The sequence below is a fragment of the Brassica napus genome, chromosome C6 (genome assembly GCF_020379485.1).
Source record: "Brassica napus cultivar Da-Ae chromosome C6, Da-Ae, whole genome shotgun sequence".
NCBI lineage: Eukaryota > Viridiplantae > Streptophyta > Magnoliopsida > Brassicales > Brassicaceae > Brassica > Brassica napus.
The window spans coordinates 33143805-33162902 of record NC_063449.1 but is presented as its reverse complement, the minus strand read 5'-3'; the positions used below and the strand labels follow the sequence as shown (position 1 = coordinate 33162902).

General features: G+C 30.6%; 1 protein-coding gene across 1 annotated transcript; it reads left to right on the top strand.

The window, feature by feature from the left end:
* The first annotated feature begins 1052 nt into the window (after positions 1 to 1052).
* LOC106433339 (GDSL esterase/lipase EXL1) lies at positions 1053 to 4025 on the top strand. Its single transcript, XM_013874183.3, has 5 exons — positions 1053 to 1419; positions 1668 to 1798; positions 1887 to 2120; positions 3316 to 3571; positions 3650 to 4025. Exons 1-5 carry the CDS (start codon positions 1110 to 1112, stop codon positions 3841 to 3843), a joined length of 1125 nt encoding a protein of 374 aa, XP_013729637.2. The 5' UTR covers positions 1053 to 1109; the 3' UTR covers positions 3844 to 4025.
* Positions 4026 to 19098: the final 15073 nt, after the last annotated feature.

The window sequence follows — 19098 nt, the reverse complement described above, 5'->3', positions numbered from 1 at the left end:
CAGTTCCCGTAGTTTCTTTCCTTTTAAAAAAAAAAATTCTGAATGTTTTATTTTGGTATGTACAACTTTGAATATTATCTAATATGTTTTCTATTTCAATTTTAATTTTATATTTTCGAATTTCAATTAAAAATAATAATTTTTTAATTTTTTTAAAAAAATTATTAAATTATTTTTGGGGATATTCCGAGGAAGTGTATCCCTCGGGATATTCCGACGACAACTTCCTCGGAATATTCCGAGGGCATATCTCCTCGGAATATTCCGACGGCAAAGGTTTCTCGGAATATTCCGACGGCCGAAGTTCCTCGGAATATCCCGACGGATGCACTTCCTCGGAATATTCCGACGGCAAAGGTTTCTCGGAATATTCCGACGGCCAAAGTTCGTTGGAATATTCTAATACCTCTTTTCTCTCGAAATGTTTCCGAGGACCGTTCCATCGGAAATATCCGAGGAGATACCGACGAACAGTCCTAGGAAATGTTTATTCGGAATGTCCTCGGAATCTTTAATTCTCGGTATTCCCTGAATTTTCCGAAGAAATTCCGAGGAAATTTTACTTTCCGACGAGAAATTTCTAACGACCATTCTCGTCGGTATGTCCTCGGAATACCGTTATTCCGAGGACATACTGACGATATTTGTCGTCGGAATACCGGTGTTTTCTTGTAGTGTTGGCAGTACTCCTTAACATCGCTACTCAGCTCACGACTCAGTTTTCTCGGTTTGGTTAGGTGTGCTTCAGGCTAATTAAATCTGCTTCAAAGCTCTTACTAGGAATAATTAGTACCGTTTAGGAATAGTTCTTTCTATCTAATCATTATTGAGTCAACATGTCGAAAGTTTGAAACAAAGGTCAAATGGCATTTTGTGATTGGAAAAGTGTCGTTGTTAATTAAAAACACTGGTCCACTAACCAAAACACGTACTGAGATATTAGAATATCATGTAGACAGAGAAAAAATAAGTCATTGTCTTCAATTTATGACAGCAACCAAACCAAACTCCTCACACAAGCGGGAGGAGGACTATTTATATTCATAATCAAAAGCTGTCAAAGAAACAAGACTCTCTCAAACATATACACTTTACTTACATAGCAAACTATGGACCGACGTCGTTCTATTCATCATCACATCATTTCATATCTTTTCCCCTCTTCTTCGTCCATACTATGTTTGTGTATTTCATTCCTTGTGTTGTTGTTTACTACAAACACTAATGCTTTAGTGAAACTTCCGGAAAACACGACCGTTCCGGCTATAATAGTGTTCGGAGATTCAATTGTTGATGCAGGGAACAACGACGATTTGATAACGGAGGCTAGATGTGATTATCCTCCTTATGGTATTGATTTCGACGGTGGAGTTCCGACTGGAAGATTCTCCAATGGAAAAGTCCCAACTGATATTCTAGGTTTGTTTACCTCGTGTTTTACTTTTCTTCGTTGACTAATCTTCTAAAGTGTTCCATAACACTAACCACACATTATTTATCTACATATCGAATGCATTAGCTAAGCTTGTTAATGACTTGCCACCCGTGAACAACTTTATTTCGTACACTCAAATAAATTGATATGTACAATAAAGACTAAAGTTAAACACCAAGTTGCAATGTATAATCTAATTATATTATATTTCCGTTCTTTAATGTTTTTATAGCGGAAGAATTAGGGATTAAGCCAACTATACCAGCATACCGAGATCCTAATCTAAGACAAGAAGATCTCTTAACCGGTGTAACATTTGCTTCGGGTGGTGCTGGTTATGTTCCTTTGACAACACAAATAGCGGTATAGCTAATCACCACTTCTTATGTTATATGTTTATCTAATGAACTTTTAAATATTAACTATTATTTCTTTCTTTTAATCGTTAAAGGGAGGAATACCATTATCGCAACAACTGAAATTCTTTGAAGAGTATATAGAGAAATTGAATGGGATGGTGGGACAAGAGAGGACAACGTTCATAATTACGAATAGCTTGTTCGTTATTATATGTGGTAGTAACGATATCGCAAACAACTTCTTTAGTCTCCCTACGGCTCAGCTCCAATACAACGTGGCTTCTTTCACTGCTCTTATGGCCGACAATGCTCGCTCTTTTGCTAGGGTAAAAAGCCAACGGTATTTAGAGCATTATTAGCTAGAGTTTTTAAAGAAAATTTTTAACCGTACATTAATATTATAATAGGTGAATTTTTAAAAAAATATATAAAAAATTTTCAAATAAAAGACTTTGGCACAAATCTGTTAAGTTTTGAGAAATTTTCTTATTATAAATATTAATATATTGTGAAAGTCTATACTTGAAAAATCCTTAATAGGGATGACTTTTACAGTTTTACTTACTGCAAGGTTATCAATTATCATAAATTCATGTTGATTGTTGACCTTTCTTCTCTTAATTGAGTACTGTACTATTGTAATTATAGACTAGATCTCGATCTGCGCAACCGCACGGATTTTTGTTTTCATTTATTTTTATATAAATATTTTGTTTTCAATTCTAAATTGGTATATATTATAATATATATGTGTCTGTAAATTTTTAAAACATAATAAGTTTACGGTATATTTTTTTCATTGAATAGATTGTTTCAAACTTTCACATGTATGTGTATCTTCTTCTATATATATATTTTCGGATTATTATTTCATTATTAAAATCGTAACTATATATATAAAAATATTACTAAAATATTATTTTATTGTCATATTCAAAGATATTGTAACATTTCAAAAATTTAGAAAGTTTATAAAAAATTAATTTTTTTGCTTTATAGATTTATATTATCGAGTAAATAATTAAACATTTATTCTTTGTTTAATTTTTAAAATAAACTATATAGTTTAAATTTTTTTTTCATTGGTTTAAGGTAGTAAAGATTAATCATTCTTAGATAATATGATTTTTGTTATTTAAAAAAAAATCTTTATAATTTTAAAAGTTAACATTGACAAATATTTAAATATTTAACATATGGAGGTATAGTATTACAACATTAAATTATATCTATTTAATTTATATTATCTATAAATCCAATGGATCATCTATTGTTTAAATCCAATTATTGATAGCTCAATAAAAAATTTTGGTAGTCCCAAAATTTAAATGATAATATTAGATCTGATTAAATGTAACATGATTTCTTAGGAATATGTCCATTAGGTCCATTTTTTTTAAAATCACATATGAATCAAGGTTGTGACTTCTGTTTTAATATATAAGATTTTTACTACTTTAGAAAATTATCTTAAAGAATTATATTTAATCGCTTATTTGGTTTATCGTGTGATGTTGGTAGACGCTGTACCAATATGGTGCAAGAAGAATACTTATGTTTGGTGCACCACCAATAGGATGTGTCCCTTCGCAGAGAACTGTAGCTGGAGGACCAACAAGAGATTGTGTTGTTCGGTTTAATGATGCGTGTAAACTTTTCAATGCTAAACTCTCTGCAAATATAGATGGCTTGTCAAGAACCCTACAAGACACGACTTTAATATATATTGACATCTATGATCCTCTACTTGATCTCATTTTATACCCTCAACAATATGGTAATTCGTCATTACTTCTCTTTTTAATGAAATGAAACAATCAATTCTTTTAACATATTTTCATGACTTTTTTTATAGGATTTAAGGTGAGTAATTTAGGATGTTGCGGAACGGGGTTCATAGAAGTGACTGCTCTATGCAACAACTATACAGCCGCTGTATGTCCCGTGAGATCGGATTATGTGTTTTGGGACAGTTTTCATCCCACTGAAACAGCTTACAGAAACATAGTTGCAAAGCTTCTTCAGAGATATCTCAACAGATTCTTCTAGTTAATGGATATATAGGACCTACTCTTTAACATCTCGGCAATACTTCATTTATGATTATTTGAATTATCATTACAAAGGCAAAGAAATATAAATTATACTTTCTAAAATCATCTTTTCTCTTTTCTATAGCTTGTAAATGTCTTTTATGATATTTTGTGGCTATATAAAGAATGTTCTGGATCTCATAGGACTAGGATGGCTCTGAATAGCGCAGTCAGCGTATGGTGGTAGAACTGTCGGCTGTAAAATCGTCTATGTAATATTTCTCATTGTTGTAATAGCATAATTAACCGGACGTAAAAAAAAAAAAATTATTGTATATATGCTTGAAATTGTTCACAACTTCGGAACATTTTGTTCTTTTCCATTTTATAGAACAATAGTGGTACCAACAATGAAGATTAACACTGGTCACAGAGTCCTAATCGGAAATTTAACTTGCTGCCTAGATCAGTTACACAAAAGACAAAACAAAACAAAAGGTTACACAATTTTAACTAGCAACAAGCACGGGATTTCGACCCCATCTTTCTACAGGTGGTTGAGAAAATTTGGCCAAAGCCTTAAAAAACAAGCCAGGCTTTATTTAGTGTGCTTAATACTAGTTTAAAAAAAAACTAGATATGTATTATGGTTGGAGTTTTCTTGTACTAAAACATTTTAGTTTATATAACAAAATTTATCACTAAATTAATGTAATTTATACATATTATATAACTCTATAATGCCTATATTTAAGTGGCTTATATTGTTATTACTATAATTTTTTGTAACAAAATTTATTTTGAGAACATTATTATGTAACAATACTATTTTACATATTTTTAATTTTATTTCTAAGTTTGAAATGTATATGGAAGTCAAATTAAATGGAACCTACATAATAGAGAAGAAATATTTTTAGGTATTGTTAAAAACAACAAAAAAATATTTTTAGAAAAGAAACTATTATATATAGTATATGCAAAATAAATTTGTAGTAAAAATCTTATTTAAAAAATTGCTTCAAATACACAAAGTTGGATAAAACTTTTTTATTTTATTCTATTTGAAATTGAAATAGATATTTCTTTCTAACAAAATCATTTTAAGATCTTTATAAAATGTATTTACAAATCTTAATTCATTTAAATTTTTATTATCATTAAAATAAAAAATAAAAATATTTTATATGATTTTTATTTTTGCTAATAAAACAAAATTAAATTTAATTTTAAATTATAATAATATTTTATAATAGTTAAAATATAAATGAATTATTTTCGGAAATAGAATTTCAAATGATTCTAAAAAGATTTTCTTAGATTTTTCTTACATAATATTTATTTGTATTTTAAATAAAAGATAAAGATAATAAAAGATACGATTATTAAATTATGTAAAATTTGATAAACATTCTAGAGGATATTCCATTTTAAAATATCAAAAATGTAATAAGTCATGACTTATGTTTTAATAATATAGATTAAGTAGTATTGGTTGTTGACATATTCTACTGAAACATTAGTCTTCATCTTTAAATTTTAGATAGCTAATATATATTATAATTCTATATTCTTAAAAGCTGTCAAATGTATTATTCTATTTTCTTAGAAACGAATGTCTATAGTGGAGTTGAGTTTCACTTTAACCTACTACTAGATTCTTAACCTGTGCTTAGCGCTTTAAAAAAAATATTTAAATAAAATTACTGTTTTTGAATAGTCATTTTACAATTTTTGAAAATTTAAATGTTAAAATGCTTTTTTTTTTATTTTTGGTCTACTAACATGCCTACCATATATATGAGTGGTTTTTCTTCGGGTTTACGAATTCAAACATCATCTATTTCTAATTTTTGGTTTAACATCAAAAAAAAGTGAAGGTTTGTATAAATTTGCTTCCATATTACTTTTAATTTCTATTTACTCATTTAAACTCATAAAATACATGATTCAAGTTCGTAATTTCATCATTTTGTCTTAAGAATGTAAGGAGTGCGAGTTTCAAATATGGATAAACCGTTCTAATTAGAACAGTAGTTAAGATTGAGTTCATCTTTTCATTCTTTTGTCTTAATAATATAAACAGTGCGAGCTTCAAAAATGGCCAAGAAAATATGAGTTAACAGTGTGCAGTAATGGATTGGAGGTTAGAACTTATAGGTTCCAACCTATATATATGTTACAATGCAATGTCCCACACAAGCAAATAAATTGAATATATATAAAAATGTTTTAGGAAACCCTATTGCTAAAAGATTTTATAAAAGAATGCATTATCTTAACTAAAGGAAATATTCGAATTTGGAACCGAGTTTCATAGAATATATAGGGAGAATGTTTTAATAAAGTGTTATTTGTTTACCAAAATATTTTCAAACTTTTATTATTGAATTCATTGTTTAGATTTAGTATAAAGAATTTCTTGTTACTAAATATACAACTGATATCCTATTTTGAAAAAATATTTGGATTGATGGAAAAATATTTTATCTGAATAAAATTGGTATAAAATATATTAATAAATAGATGACATTTCACATCATAAACAAAGATCTAAAATATTTATGACATTTTACATTATAAACAAAGCCCATGATTGTTTGCATATGAGTGTTGGTCATATTTATTTAGATTTTAAGTATATAAGATAGTTTCTTTCTCATAAAAACTTACGCGCACTGCTGTAGTTTATACATAATGGTTATTAAAAGTTTGTTTCGATCATGAAAATGACCAAAAGTAATCTAAACAATTTAAACCATGTTTAAAATGATTAATAAAAGGATTTTGGTTACTATAGGTTTATTCCAAACATGAAAAATAAATGGTTAGACCATACATATGTAAATAAAGTTGATTTTTTCATTTGATTTGAGGTATTAGTAGTAGTATAAAAATGAAATATAAAAACGAGATCTAAAATAAGCTTCTAAATAAATAGATTGTATAATGCATAAATGGAACATATATTGTATAACCGAATCAAAAAGGATGTTATATTTATTTTTAATAAGATGTGAATAGGTCTAAACTTAAATGACAACATTTTTAAATAGATAAAAAGTAAGACTCTAAATTAATAGATTAGATGTTTTTAATAGATTAGATGTTTTGGAGTAGAAATGAAAAGTTATATAAAATAAAATAATTTTGACCAAAAAATATATAAAAAATAATAATTATTTTATTTGTGTAATAAACTTAATTTATAAAGTGAAAATAAAATAAGATTAGTGTAGATTTTACTCTGCACTCTGTTTGAAAATGGAATGAGATTGGAAATGAACAAGAGTAATTAAAATATGTTCAACGCAGGCCCAAAAGAACTTTAAAGTCCAAAGATTTTCTTCGTCGGAAAGCTAAACATGACAATGAAGTGAAAGTAGGAAACCAATTTAGCAGAAGACCCAATCATTCAGTTCAACACAGACCCAAATATGTCTAACGTTTTTTCTTTGTCGGATCAAGATGAAGATCGATCACACACAACGTCACATAGCGATTCATGACGTCTGCAGTTATTAGAAGGTTCACTATATTATTGATAATAATAATATAATTCAGAAAATTAAACCATTATTGATTTTTATCAAATAAAATGAGTGTGGATAACTAAGTTATAGTAACCTAGTGATAATCTTTTTTTCCGTATGAAATTATTCATTCATGGTAAAACACTTATCGAACCTAGTGATAATTATTTTATTTGTGTAATAAACTAGAAAACCACAAACGAAAACAGCTGCAAACAAAACCTATGACATTTCAATGCACATGACCTTCCAATATATCGAACGCACTAATCTGGAAAAATCAAAGTTGCCCTCGGCCAACCAACGATTCCATCCACTTCAAAACCCGAAGACCCTCAGTCTTCTCAACCCGAATCTATCGCTGCTGCCTATAGCATGCCGAACGATATCATCCCAACTAGAACTCAAGAACCAAGACTTCAGAATTCGACAAGAAGAACCGCTTCACGATCCACACAACTTTCGGATACGGTTGGACCGCACTCTCTGACAATCACCTTAAACCTAGATAGAAGCCCACCATACACCTCCACACAAACAAGCCTCGTCGAAAGATTCTCAAAACAAGTGCATTCAGTCACAGACCACATCAACAAGAGATCACTGCACTCACTACAACTACAAAAGAATTCTGCAATCGAAAATGGACAATACTAAACGCAGAGCCTTAGACTCAGAACTCTTGACACAAGCGTAAGCCGACTACTCCATTTTCTTCAAACACCAAAACCAAGATCAGAAAATAAGACGAACGCAACATTGGTTGCCAACTTAATCAGAGTTAAACGCTCAAACTAGCACTTCAAACACCACAACGGTGCAAAGCCATGAGAAGACCAACTCTTTCGGGCTCAGAATCATGTTCTTTAGCACGAATTATGAAGCACGTTATGTACTGTGAAAAACGAGACCAGACATACATTCTAAATGAAATTCGGACCTTGACGATGGAAGTCACTAACGGATCTATTTTCAAGTTCCAAAAGGATCGAAACTCGCCTGAGACCTTCTTTCAGCCTATAAAAACACATATCCTCCAATCGTCACACCTCCGCACCTGGAAAAAAAATTAACGGAAGTGGAGTCGTCTGGTCCGGTTCACTCACCACCTAGAAACTATAACTCAAGATCTAAAGGGGGAAATAGATCTGAATACACCTCCCGTCCTAAACGCCGACTTGCCTCTCCTTATCCCCACCATAGACTCGTCGTCTCTCCAAACAGGGTTAATGGTTATCTCCGTAAGACATACTCCGAGGAAGGACCACCACCACGACATAGAAGATTACATGTTGACTCTGGCTGAGACAGGGAAGAGGTAAGCAAAAACAAAAGAAGAAGAAGAAGAGGGAAGGGAGGTCTTGCCCCCGGCAAACGGCAATGCGGAGCTTGGGATTCAGATTCGCTTTGGTTGCTGCCGCTTAGCTAGGTTTTTTTTTGTTTTCCTCTAGTCCAGCCTAGTGATAATCTTTTGGTTATGAATTCAATTCCCGTTGGAAACTAATTTATCATTATTTGGTCAGTTTTGACTTGGGTTTTGACCCAAATGATTAATATGGTGGGTTGTAAAAAACGATCGATTCACTATTTGTCATTAGTCGGAAGGTATTTTAAATTTGAATCAAACAGTGTGGTCTGTTTTCGGATTAATTTATTTTGTAATATTTAATGTGTTCCTCCCGCGACCAACCAGATCAGTTAATAAATCATATAAAGGAAAAATTCATGTGGGTTGAACCACGAACCAGTAGACTATACGTGGTTATTGATTTGAGAAGAGATATCTCCTAGACTATATTTGCGAAGTGATTTTGCCACATGTCTTTTCTACAATCAATTTCACAAAACAAATATGACATGACTACTAAAATTGATGACATGGCTTCCGGAAAAATATGACATGAATAATTTCATTTAATGTTGATTTATATTTTTGGCAAACTTATTAAAATATGGTAAAAATTCATATATTACATTTAATATTGATATTTCTTTTTTGGTAATTTTTTTTTAAATATGGTAATAGCTCATACATCATCTATAAATAAATATATTCATATATAACATTTCAAATTTTGAAATATTATTATTTTTGTATAATTATACAATTTGTATTACTAAAGCTTTCAAAAAATTTTACAATTTTTTAAAAATTTAAAAATTTGATCGTAATATCATTAGTTTCTTATATATCTACAAATTTTATAAATATTGTTTAGGCTAATTTTTTGATAATTATACAATTTTATAACATTTTTATTAGTTTTATACAAATTGATTTAATATATATCAAATCTATATTAAATATTAGTAAAACTATAGTGAAATCTATAATATTTAATAAAATTTATTTTTAAATATACGTTATATTTAAAAATTCCTTACTGCACATGGTGCAGGAAAACACCTAGTACATTACTAATCACTATGTTCAGATTTGTCTATTTCACATAAGAGATGCATTTAAAAAGAAGACTAAGGAAGTAAAGATATATACTCTGGTCAAGTTAAATAAGAAAGTATCCAAAAAATCAAATAAGAAAGGCTTTGAAAAGAAAATGTTAGCATTCTTAGTGAAGTTTTACAAGAATCATATACATATCAGTATACCACACAGGCACACACCACAACGTTAAAAAAATTTACTACTCGTAGAAGATAGCTCCAAAACAAATAAAAATATGCAAAGTGGACTCAGAATCACTAAAACTCGAAAATATCATAGGCCATGCATCACTTGCCTCGACTGGTTGGAGCTATAATTATCTAACAACCAATGAACGGTCGAGCAAAAAGACAGAATTTTGATTTTATTTATTTTTAATTATGTAACAGTTGGCTGTAACGTAGATAGGCAATTGGTGACAAAGTAAGGCTAGCTCTACTAGAAAATTACAAGAAGGAATCTAAAGATTGCATGATTGGATGATATTTAAGAGAAAATCATGTTATATATTTTTGGCCTTACATGGTATAAGGAAACTTAACAAATAAAGGGAGTAAGCTGTATTAAGGATATGTTCTAATCCAAAAAGTAAATCATTTTTTCTTTTAATATATGCTTTAAATAGATTTATTTTCTCTAACTGAAAATTGAAAATCAAAGCTAAACTAAAAAAACAGTTCCAAAATTAAAATTTTTGAAAATTAAGGATTCTTTTCTAAAATCTAATCCGAACCAAGACTGAATTCTAGTCAATAAAAACTAAGAAGCTAACAAAACTAAACAGTACTTTGGATTGAACACTTCTACCTCTGAGTCTAGTTAATTATTCTACATTTACTTGGATCAAATTTTGGACTATAATTAATTAATTATATGTTTAATACTGTATCTTTTTAACGGCTTTTTATTGAACGGCATTTAATATGTAAGTCTAGTTATTTATTTTAGCGTTGGCTTGGATCAAATTTTGGACTAATTGGGCCTGATTGGTTGAAACTGTGGCTTTCTATTTTTTACTCTAAGATTTAGGTTTTAAATTTTTAGCTTTGGCTTTAATTTATTTTGCTGTAGAAATTTTTTCAGAGCACTAAATAAAAACTCTAGAGAAAGTGCTTTCTAAAACTAACATATTTTATATTTTAATGTTTTGGCTTTACATTCAATTTTAAAAATAAAAGCATGATTGCTTTTAAAAATGGCTGTAGATATTAAAAGTCTGTCTACAGCTTCTAAAATAAAAACATGATTGTTTTAAAAGATGGCTCTAAAAATTAAAAAGGCTGTCCACTGGACCTACTAATAAGTGATCAATTTAATTATATGATCATCCCCATTAATTATATGAGTGATTTAATATCTTTAACATACTGGACCTACTAATAAGTGATCAATTTAATTTCAAACAATAATGAATGCTTATCAGACCGAATTCTAAAAAAAATCAATTAATGGCTTCGCTCTTTTTGTCTTTACTGTACGTGGAACTAGCTATATACTACATCACTTCAAGTTTGTCGTTGTCGAGTTATTAGTTATTACATAATATTGTTGCAACTGCGATACATTACGGGGCCTATCTTCTACGGTATATGGATACCATAGACTAGTATAAGATGACCCCATAACGTATAGCTATTGGATTAATTGCGTTAGTTTGTAAGCTTTTCTGGTGGAAATAACTTTTGAATATCAAAATAACTTCTCCCAGTTCAGCTATAATCACTATAATTCGCAGTTTATTAGTTTTCTGTTAAAAATTAGAGTATATAATCTAAATTTATCTTTGAATCTTATAATGATATTCGTTTTCAACAAGAAAACACTGTAAATGACCTTACTCTTAATTAAAAGGAAAACCCTAATGTACGCATGTACAATTTATTTGCTTTCTTTTTCTACGCGTATAATTTATGATAGCAACAATAATGTTAGATAGCAGTTGGGAGCTATTCTGCTGTGTAAATCATTAAATTAAGTAGCCTTGTCAATGTATCTTACTCTTAATTAGCTTGATTTTTCGGATAGTACTTGATCTCGGGCTTGCTATTTATAATCCATAACTATTAATTACTTTTACATTTGGACAGCAAGTTTTTCTCGATAAACATTTTTCCATTAATATATTTCACAATATTTTCTTCTTTATGTCTCTTTGGACCTTTTATATTACGTGTAAATATAGAGAAAGCTACCCTCTTCACACCCAATTCTGTGGTAGTATCAATCACCTGTTGGGTGTGATCCACATATCTACCCTACGCCTTTGTTCCATTTTTCAGTTATTCGTATTTACGCATGTTGCGTAGTTGAGTCGATTTAAAAGAACTCTAAAAAGTAGAATATTGACCAAAAATGATACCAACAATATCTTATATATTGTTTAGCTTGATGGGCTCTAGAAGTCTTGATGCATTAACTATGATGACCTACAAAGTTGTAGTTTGGTAACAATTTAATTAGATCACATGCTCAAAGATTTTAATTATGAAATTCCTTAGGTAATATGTTCTTAGCATTTCAACGTAGCCTAGTTATCGTATGAGATTATATAATATATTTGGATTGCGAAATTCTAATATTTACGTACATGGATCTTTATGACGGTACAATTTGTTGATTTGATACATTAATCAAAAGAAATTCAGTTGGAACCATCAACCGGTCTAAAATTTTTAGATGTCTTAAGCAAATGTTTGATAACATATATTTTATGTTTTTTACTACACCGATTTACAATACAAATCATATTAGACTTTTTAAAACTAACTCAAATTCATTAATGATTGGTAAAGGCAACTTTATGAATATAATAGAAGTATAAGTCAATGTAAACATTTGAATATAGTCAATAATAATTTTATTGAATCATTTACTATTAAAGAAATTTTATACTAATTTTTAATATTATCTAACAATCAATTATTTAATATATTTATTAATAAGCATTCTATAAAAAATATTAAAAATCTACAAATATTATTATTATCATCAAAAATTATAAATCTTATTTACATATAAATACTAACAAATATATCTAAATATGAAAATATTCATATTATGTCAAATTATATTCTACTAGTTGATGTTCCGCACCTTGTGCGGATTAATATATCAATACATCTAACAATTTTTAATTCTATTTTTTTAATAAAATAATAATAATTAAATTAGATACAAATTTTAAATTATTATAAATTATAAAATTTCAATATTCATATTGGTAATCAATTTATTAAATTGTATTATTTTGTTTCATATTTTTATTTATGTGATGTAGATTTTGGATCAAAATCTTTTTTGTAGTAATAACTAAATTATGAAATTTTGTATGTGAAATTAACACATATTGTATTTGGACTGAAAAGAAATCATGTGGTACTATAAGGATTATAAAAAATTACAAATATAAAACATTAACAAATAACAATAGTTTAGGAGTGTTCAATCTGGTAAAACCAAACAATTCAAAACCGAATCAAACCGAAATAGAGAAAATAGTCTGGATTTGGAAGTACCAAGGATGTTATGTTTAGAAAACATCAGTATATGAATATGGTTCAATATATTAAGGGATCAAACCGAATAAACAAAAGAAACCGATTAATTCGGATATATTAGTATACTTATATATAAATTTTATAATAATACGTATTTGATCAATATTTTCAGTAAAAAACAGAGAAATTGGCTATAATATTAGTCATTAAAATTATAAAATGAGAGAAAAATAATAATGATATTATCGGTAGATATTGTTAATATCTATTTATTAATCATGATAAAATATTAGTATATATATTGGTAAAATATGTTAATGTTTATTAATTATTTTAAATATCATGATAAATATAGATATCAAAATAAATAAATTAAATAATAATATTAATTAAACTAATGATTTATCATATAACTATGGAAAAGATAAAAAATAAGCAAATTAACTAAATAAACTGATTAATTCAGATAAATTAGTATACTTATATACAAATTTTATAATAATATGTATTTGATCAATATTTTCAGTAAAAATCAGGAAAATTAGCTATTAGCTAAAATATTAGTCATTAAAATTATAAATGAGAGAAAAGTAATGATGATATTATCAGTATATATTATTAATATCTATTTCTTAATTAAATGTCCTCAATATCAAGTTTATTATATATTAAAATATATTTTTAAAAAATATTAGTATATATATCGGTAAAATAGGTTCATGTTTATCATGATTTTAGATATCATGATAAATATATAGATATCAAAAAAAAGAAATTAATAATAATATTAGTTAAACTAATAATTTATCCTAAAATCATGGAAAATATGACAAATAAGCAAATTAACAAAAATCATGGAGAAAATGACAAATAAGCCAAATCACTTCATAAATAATAGTATAGATAAGCTATGGATTGGGTTGGCTTATCCTAATTTGACAATACTTTAAGTATTGCATTTAAAAGTAATTAGATTTGGAAATTTAAATAAAACTTAACCAAGCCTAATTAAAATAAAGTTTATAAAACATTACTACACGTGTATAAATATATCTTCGAAATAATCCTAAACTAAATTCAACCAAGCACTGATCGAAAAGAATAATCAAACCCATTTAAAACTTAAATTATATTATATGAATAATATTTATCCAAAATAATATATGAATGATATATGTATATTTTTATTAACATAAGATCAATCAGATATTATAATGCTACTAATTTTACAAAATAAAATAAAATAAATTTACAAAAAAATTCTATACGATGGAATTTTTTAGTTTGAATGAAAAAATTAGCATTTTATAAACCAAATAAATTGAAAAAGGAAGCAACCCAAATGTCCGACCTTTTGCTGTAAACTTAGTCCTCAACTATTATTATTTTTCTTCTGGTGGTATGCTATATGAAAACACAATGAACGGTTTTTATAAAAGATTCCACAAAAGATTGTGCTATCCACACCATATATGATCAGTATAGACGATTTATACGTAGTAAATTTTGAATTTTCATTTAAAGCGTTATGCTTTGACACAAAGCAAAGAGTATTTAATTCTCTATGAGGATATCACCTGAAAGACTGAAAGTAGCTAGGCCTGGGATTTTTATCCATAACCGAATACCCGAACCGGAACCGACCCGAAATGGACCGGTTCGGTTCGGTTTCGGTTCTAGGCAATTTATCCGATGGGTATCAGTGTTAATTATCCATGGGTATCGGTTCGGTTCCGGTTTTTACCCGAAACCGAACGGGTACCCGTTTAACCCGAATTCTATGCTTAAAAAACATAGATTTGTATCTTTCGAGGGTTGAACCCGGGTTGGATAGGCAAAGCAACAACTGCAATACCACTAGACTAGTTCAACTTCGTTGTATTTAATACATATTACTAATATATATACGATTTCTATTAACTTTTTTTAAAAAAATAAAATAAAAAAATAAAAAACTGGTATATAATTATTTTATTTTGTAAATATTTATATAATTCACATAAGAAACGGGTACCCGGAACCGACCCGAAACCGGTAGTACCCGATCCGAAACCCGAACCGAAATTTACTAAGTACCCATTGGGTACAGAATTCATTTATCCGAAAAACCCGGACCCGATCGGATCTTATCCGAACCCGAACCGAATATCCGAAGTCCCAGCCCTAAAAGTAGCCCTGGGCAAAAAAACCGGAACCAAAAAACTGAACCGGAACCGAATCAAATTACCTGAAACCGAACACTACAAGAAAACACAGTTTTAGCAAGGAAATTTAACGAGGAAAACTATTCCTCGTGAAATTACGATGACTTAACGATGAAATTGCGAGGAAATAAAGTTTCGTCGTAATGGCCTTGTAAAATACCGAGTAAAGATTTTCCTCGTAAAATCGTCGTAAGTTAACGTGGTTTTTCCGAGAAAAATGTGTTTCGTCGCAAATTCGTCGTAATTTTAGCATGATTTTTACGAGGAAATAACTTACGAGGAAAGAACGAGAAATCCACCAACTTAACACGTTTTTTTTGCCACCAACCTAATTTTTCGTCGTAAATTCCTAGCAAAATTCAACTACCAGATTCGAAAATTTTCTATATATATGGAGGTTTGAACATAATTTTAAGCACACCAAAAAGAAAAAAAAAGTGAAAAAAATGTCGGGCTTGGGAAATATTTTCGAGTTGCGGAGGTGGATGTATATGCATAGAGATGCTAACGGGAGAGTGACGAAAGAATATCTTGCTGGGTTGGAGCGTTTTATGCATCAAGCAGATTCTACACCGCTCGCCCAAGAAAGCGGTAAAATATTTCTGTCCTTGTAGGAAATGTAACAATTCAAAGTTGGCAAATCGTGAAAATGTTTGGAAGCATTTAGTAAATAGAGGTTTCACGCCAAATTATTATATCTGGTTTCAACATGGAGAAGGTTATAGTTATGATCAGAATGAAGCTAGTAGTAGTAATAACAACTTTCAAGAAGAACCGGTTGATCATCAATTGCATAATGCACATAGTTACCATCAGGAGGATCAGCCGATGGTAGATTATGATAGGGTTCATGATATGGTAACTGATGCATTCGTAGCTCATGATGATGAAGATGAAGAACCTAACATAGATTCAAAAAAGTTTTATGAAATGTTAGATGCGGCAAATCAACCACTTTACAGTGGTTGTAGAGAAGGTCTCTCTAAATTGTCATTGGCTGCTAGAATGATGAATATTAAAACTGATCACAATCTACCTGAAAGTTGCATGAACGAATGGGCAGATTTATTTAAAGAGTATTTGCCGGAAGACAATGAGTCTGCTGATTCTTATTATGAGATTCAGAAACTGGTTTATAGTCTTGGGTTGCCTTCGGAGATGATAGATGTTTGCATCGACAACTGCATGATCTACTGGGGAGATGATGAGAAGTTGGAAGAATGTCGATTCTGCAAGAAACCACGATTCAAGCCGCAAGGAAGGGGACGTAATAGGGTACCGTACCAAAGGATGTGGTACCTACCAATTACAGATAGATTGAAAAGATTGTACCAATCGGAGCAGACTGCTGGAAAGATGAGGTGGCATGCCGAGCATACTCAGACGGATGGTGAGATGACTCATCCATCAGATGCAAGAGCCTGGAAACATTTTAACAAAGTACATCCGAATTTCGCTAGCAATAGCCGGAATGTGTACCTCGGATTATGCACAGATGGATTTAGTCCATTTGGAATGTCAGGGAGACAATATTCATTGTGGCCTGTCTTTCTTACGCCATACAACCTGCCACCGGAGATGTGCATGCAACGGGAGTTTTTATTCTTGACCATATTAATACCCGGTCCGAAGCATCCAAAAAGGTCACTTGATGTTTTCCTACAACCACTGATAAAAGAGTTGAAGGATTTGTGGTCAACAGGGGTGAGGACGTATGACTGCTCAACGAAGAAGAATTTTACGATGCGAGCTATGCTTTTGTGGACCATAAGTGACTTTCCTGCCTATGGGATGTTGTCTGGATGGACTACACATGGGAGATTAGCTTGTCCATATTGTAATGGAACGACAGATGCATTTCAACTGAAGAATGGTAGAAAGACAAGTTGGTTCGATTGTCACCGTCGATTTCTTCCAGTTGGCCATCCGTACCGAAGAAACAAGAATTTGTTTAGGCACAAAAAGGTTGTGAGAGACACTCCTCCTCCATATCTAACTGGAGAACAAATTGAAGCGCAAATCGACTACTACGGAGCTAACGAAACAGTTCGCTGGGGTGGTAATTGGCATGTCCCTCGTAATATGCCTGATTCTTACGGTGTTCATCACAACTGGCACAAGAAGAGTATATTTTGGGAGTTACCATATTGGAAGGATCTCCTTCTGCGCCACAACCTTGATGTGATGCATATAGAGAAGAATTTCTTTGAGAACATCATGAATACAATATTGAATGTCCCAGGGAAGACAAAAGACAACATAAAATCGAGGTTGGACTTGCCGGATATTTGCTCAAGAAGTGAGTTACATATAAAAAGCAATGGCCAAGTTCCCGTTCCAATTTTTAGATTGTCTTCAGAAAAAAAGTCGGTTTTGTTCAATTGGGTGGCATCAGAAGTGAAGTTCCCTGATGGGTATGTTTCAAATCTTTCAAGATGTGTTGAAAAGGGTCAAAAGTTCTCCGGGATGAAGAGTCATGATTGTCATGTCTTTATGCAACGACTTCTGCCATTTGCATTTGCGGAGCTACTTCCAACAAACGTACATGAAGCACTTGCAGGTAGTTTACAATAGGACAATAATATTAAATTGGTTTAGTTTACAATAATAGTATTTGACTAACAATGTGTTTAATTGTTTTTGGAATAGGCATTGGAGCATTTTTCAGGGATTTGAGCACACGCACTCTTAAAGAAGAAGTCGTAGAACAGCTTCAGGAGAACATTCCTATCTTATTGTGCAACTTGGAGAAGATATTTCCTCCAGGCTTTTTTGACGTGATGGAGCATCTAGCTATCCACCTCCCATATGAGGCATTGCTTCGTGGACCGGTACATTACGGATGGATGTATCAGTACGAGCGAGCCATGAAATATTTGAAGGGAAAAGCAAAGAACCTCGCCAAAGTTGAAGGTTCTATAATTGCTGGAAGTTTGACAGAAGAAGTTTCTCACTTCACATCGTACTACTTTGCGTCAAAAGTACGTACACGAAGAAGAGCTCCAAGAAGATATGATGATGGTGGCGTTGCGCCCACATATGCAGTTGTTGGTGTTCCAGAAATCTTTAGCCAGATTGGACGACTTGGTGGGAAATCAAAACAGGTTTGGTGGTCGAGTGAAGAAGACGCTCATAGTGCACACACCTATATTCTACTCAATTGCGAGGATCCATTGATGCGTTATTTTGAAAGGTAACTTAAATTGAGTATACATTATATAATTGAGAGAGATTAATTCATGTAAAATGTGAATTTACAGCATGTTTGTTTCACAAGTCGAAGAAACATTTCCTGGTATATCCACAAGTGACGTAGACAAAAGAAAAGATCAACACTTTGTTAAGTGGTTGAAGAATCAGGTATTAATCAAATACTTTTAAAATTTTCATACATGAATGATTTGTATTTCAACGTTCTTTTTATTTTTAAATAGGTTGATTATGACGACGATGCAGATTATCCTAAGTGGTTACACGAAGTAATTCAATCTCCACTTGTAAAGGTCACCACATCACAGATGTATTTCACACGAGGCTATACTTTTCACACATATGAGTATGGTAAACAGCGGGCAACCAGTAACTATGGAA